Genomic DNA, 4,771 nt, shown 5'->3' with positions numbered 1-4,771 from the left:
GGGGGGGGGGTTAGAAGTGGGAGTGGGGCAACTCTCTATAGGCCCAGGCACCACCGCCCTTTCCCTTCCTGTACCTGGCCTGCAACCTCAACTGGGTGGCCAGTGCAATAACTATTGCAGTGGGTAGCGGATGGCCCATCAAAGGGCGGCAGGAGAAGACACTCACACCAGTCCCCTCGACTGTCAACTGCCAACAAACTGTCCATCCAGCTGGGAGTGGGGACAGCTGGATGGGAAGCACAGGCTGGTGTTGCCCCAGCCTCTGTCCAACACAAGAGGATTCCAGGTAGCAAATGGCTGAAACGCTCCAACAAGGGACAAGGGAGGGAAGGGCAAAGGGATCCCCACTTGTGTACAGCCCCCACAGCCCAGGGGCTGGGAGAAGGCAGACCTTGCTTGTGAAGTGCTGGGGCCTCTCCCAGGGCTGGGGCCCGGGCAAGCTTGCAAGCAAGCAGGCCAGGCAAGGGCACAGGACCCAGGCATTCCCGGCTAGGGTAGTTCTGTCTTCTGGTTCAGACACAGACCAACGCCAGCCACCACGGCAGGATCGATCGCCCCACTCACAGCGGAAGGCTCCAGGCCAGCGGAGTTTATTCCGGGTGGTCCCCCGGCCTGGGTGCTTCGGGGAAGCCACACCTTGAGCCAGGGAGTTTCCTGCTGAGACTCACACTTCACAGCAGACCACAGGGAAATGGATGCGGGGGTCCAGCTTCTCGGTGCCCTGAGCAGTCAGGTTCTTTTGCACCCGCCTCAGCTTGGCCCGTTTGTGCCCACTGGCGACGAGGGTCTCCCATGGAAACTCGTGAGCCAGATGGAACCGCGGCGGGCGCGTGGAGACGGAGGGCAGCACAGCCCGGCCCCACCAGCTTGGTCAGCGCCTGCTGCGCCGGGCGCCCCTGGGCCACCGCCCCCACCGAGGGGAAGGGCCATAGGCCCCAAGCTTTGGAGCTGCTGGCACCCATTCAGGCCTCTCTGCCCTCAGAGCCGACGGCGCGCCATGCCCAGCCTCGGCCTCCCCTGACAGGTGCCACCGACCCCTTCCACAAGTTCGGCCGGCCGAGGCTGTAACTCTTGACAGGAGTAGAAAGCCCCACTTTCCTCCTGCAGAGCGACTGGTGGTTTCAAACTGCTGACCTCACCGCTAGCAGTCGGACGCTACACTTGACTGGACACCACACTTCCCAAACCAAACCTCACTGGCCTGGAAACGATTCTGACTCACAGAACCCCACAGGACAGTGAAGAACTGCCCCGGTGCGTTTCCGAGACGCGGACTGCTTCCGGGAGTAGAAAGCCTCATCTTTCTCCACGAAGCCCCCAGCAGATGAAAGCAGGATTCTCCAACAAGAGAGAGTGGGGGAAATCAGCACCAACAGATCAGATTTCAATAAAGACCTAGAATTCTGGTTGCTCTGGCCACAGCGGATTGTCCTGGCTGGGGTGTGTGCTAGGTAGGGGAGCATTTCCTCCAGCCCCAGGAACAGAAGGCTGTCGGGAACCTGCAGGGAGGGAGGGCAGCAAGTTTGGCATTGGGAAAGCTGGTACAGTCTTCCAGCCACCAGCTCTGCAGTGCCCACTCTCCGACCTTCTCCCGAGGGCTCTGGGTTGGAGAAGACAGGGGGAGATGGTGAGAGGATGGGTGTGAGCGACTGCGAGCAGGGTTCGTTGCGACTGCTATCCTCTGAGAGGCGAGAAGGGCAGGTGATCTCACTGCTTCAGGAGCTAGAGCGAGCTTTCCAGGGAAGTCTGGAAAACTCGGGAACAGCCAGGACGATGCCAGGTGTGCAAGAGAATCGGAGGGTAGAACGTGAAGGGACATTCCTAAAAGGGAGGGTGGAGGGGGGGTGTGACACCCATAGAAGCAGGACTGGATGCTTGGAGATGAGCCAGGAAAGGAAGTCAGTGGACTTGGCAAGGAAGGCGACGTCACCTGGGACCTTAAACAGAGCCATTTGGTAGCGATATGAGCCAGCCTGCTTGAGGCCACAGGGGAAGGGGCAGATGGCGGCTCAAATAACCCACAGGTGAGGAGAGGGGGCAGGTCTACCAGGCGAGTGAGAGCAACGCTGTCAGCAGGGGTTTCTGTAGGGCGAGGATGATACAGGACTGCAGGAGCAGGCTGCACCTCGAGAGGCGGGGGTGGGGTGGCGGTCTCACCATGAGCCTCCAGGGCAGCGGGGCCAATGCCATTTTACAAAGAACAAAGCCGGTGCAAAGTTAAGGACCAACCTAAGGCCACACAGCCAGCAAGTAGAACCGGGACTGCTGAGCGGGGTTCACTGAAGACCCCCTCAAACTCACGCTACCCAAAACCAAGCTCACACTTGCCGTCCCTGCAAACCAGCTCCCGGCTTGAGGGCACACCTGAATGGAGCCTGGCTCACCGAGGCCTGATTCCTCGCTCTGGGAGCTACCGTGGGTGAACTTGGGAAGGCACCTGGAGCCCAGTGCCCCAGCCCACCCCACCTCACCCGGACTCCCAGGGTCTCGCCCTGGCACTGCAGACTGCCAGGGACCCTCCAGAGCTGTCCTCTCAACACACTCCACACGGGTGGCCCCGTGCCTGCCAGCCACGTGGCTTGGCTTCCTCAGCAGTCTGACCCCAGCCCACCCTTTTCTGGGCCCCCTAACCACTGCAGATCAGGCCCCAGAGCCGGCACAGGCCACATGCCCCATACTCAGTCAGTCTACGACACTAGTGGGGTTTTAAGGGTGGCTCGGACACTGGCCTAGCAAACCTGCTGTGGGGGGATGGGCATAGTGCGATGGTAGGAATGAACTCGGGGTGTGGTGTTCATGGGGAGGAGAGGTGTTCTTCTTCAGGGGTGCTCCCTGTTGGACAAATGCAGCCATGGGTGGTGTGGGGTGGATGTGAGCTCACCGAAGGGCTGCCCCCTCCCCTCAAACAGAGGGGACCCTGTAGGGTGCCTGAATCCCAGGAGTTGCCCTGTCCCTGCACTGGCTGCTACATGGAGCCATGGATCTAGGAGAGCCAGATGACCCCATTTTTCATGGGGAAGGGCAGGCAATCCATATGTAAGTATACAACCTCCTACTGGAGGTACTGGCTACTCACTCACACTTGCAGCCAAACACGATAAAACATGGGGCCTGTCCATGCCCTCCCCACACCCCAACAGCTCCGGACACCAGGCCCAACATCCTCCCTGCTCAGTCACCGGCGTCTTTCTCAAAAGACCAAACACTGAAGTCATGGTCATCCATTCCAACTCACAGCAGCCCGCTAGGACAGGGTGGACCTGTCCCCTTTTGAGTTTCAGAGATACTCAGTCATTATGGGGGTCAAAAGCCTCCTTTCTCCCTCGAGTAGCTGGTGGTTTTGAACAGCTGACTGTGTGGTTGGCAGCCCAACGTGCAACCACTGCACTACCAGGGCTATCCCCACCAGCACCTGGACGTCCAGTGGCGGGCTAGAACAGCCTATCTGTGGCTCCATATGCCAGGACCAAGTGTGCCTGTGAGGGTGGTGGCCTGAGCTGCCCGAGAAACCCCACCTGGTCCTTACCTTCATTGTGCTGAGCTCTCCTCCTCTCATCCCGGGGGGTTCTGGTTCCGTCGATTTTCCTAGAAGGAAAAGGTGCCGGTGGGGGGTGGGGGTGTCCCAAGTTATCAGGTCTCTCTTTCCTACTTATGAAGCACTAAGCCCCAAACCCACTGCTACCAGCTAGTTCCAACTCGTGGCGACCCCATATAGGGCTTCCGAGACAGCGAGTCTTCACAGCTACAGACAGCCTCCTTAGTCTCTTTCAGAGTGGTTGGGGGGTTTGAACCGCTAACCGGGAGGGTAGCATTAAACCACAGCCCCACCAACGAGACTTGAAAATCTTTGTGCGATAAGCCCACATTCAGAAAGAGCTACACAAGGGTGCACTCAGTACTCACAAAACCAAAGTTGAAGCAAAACGACAATTACATTAAGTGCTCACTGGGTACTCCAATCACCCCAGTCTCGGCCCTCCCAGTGTCCCCTGCCCCTGGGACCAAGGCTGCAGTACATACGGGGAGTAGGGATGTGTCCGGGGGGCAATTGTCCTCTGTGTTCCTGTCTGGAGCACATCCTGAGGGGTCATCATGACATAGAACTGGCCTGCAGCAAAAAGGGGGTGTTTAATGCCACAGTCAAGGACAGGACTGGCACTGGGGGTGGGGCAACGTCTTCCCTACTAGGACTGTAGGTGCCCCTGCCCTCTGCCCTGGCCCCTTGTCTCCCCTTACCTCCGGCCTGCAAGCTCTGGTCTGTGGTCTGTACCGACACAGCCGTAGTGTCTCCCACGCTGGAGGCTGGGAAATAGGCAAAGCGTGCCTCCCCACTGACAGCCTCGGCGGCCGGGCTGCCACCATTACTGAAGGGATTTTGGATGACAGCCTGCGTAGAGGACACAGAGGCCACCGTTTAACCATCTCTCTCCACCACCACTCCACCCCCCTGGCATGCTTGAGGTTCATGCTGTGTTTTGTGTGGACGGGAAACATGTCTGTGTACCAGTCCGTCCATGTGTCCAGACAGTTCAGGAACTTGGCAGACATTTGGCAATTACTTGTTTAGCCATCTTTTTAATTTTTTTAACCTCAGTGTCCTGTTACCAACAGGCCCGTTTGAAAGGAAAACAACTGAGGCCTGGTGCAGACAGCTTGCCTAAAAATGCACCTTGCAGAACCGGAACCATAGCCCAGATAGCCTGATAGGTAGCCTGATGGAAGGGCCAGTGTCCCACTTGCCCCGCCCCGTAGGGCTCCCAAAGCTGGTGTC

At 58.5% G+C, this 4,771-nt stretch overlaps 1 protein-coding gene across 1 annotated transcript in view; it reads right to left on the bottom strand.

Annotated features, from left to right (window-relative positions):
- The window catches only part of USF2 (upstream transcription factor 2, c-fos interacting), a gene marked incomplete at its 5' end in the record, with an annotated part of 11,212 nt that extends 6,798 nt beyond the window's left edge, over window positions 1–4,414 (bottom strand). The window contains 3 exons of the mRNA XM_004715856.2: window positions 3,527–3,585; window positions 4,021–4,108; window positions 4,237–4,414. Of these exons, the coding sequence (XP_004715913.2) occupies window positions 3,527–3,585; window positions 4,021–4,108; window positions 4,237–4,414 (325 nt within the window). The remainder of the gene's footprint in view (window positions 1–3,526; window positions 3,586–4,020; window positions 4,109–4,236) is intronic.
- Window positions 4,415–4,771: the final 357 nt, after the last annotated feature.

This window comes from Echinops telfairi, unplaced genomic scaffold (assembly GCF_000313985.2).
Source record: "Echinops telfairi isolate 266 unplaced genomic scaffold, ASM31398v2 ScPeMD7_655;HRSCAF=1070, whole genome shotgun sequence".
In the NCBI taxonomy this organism is placed as follows: Eukaryota; Metazoa; Chordata; class Mammalia; order Afrosoricida; family Tenrecidae; genus Echinops; species Echinops telfairi.
The sequence above is the reverse complement of the archived record's forward strand: the minus strand, read 5'-3'. Positions and strand labels throughout refer to the sequence as shown.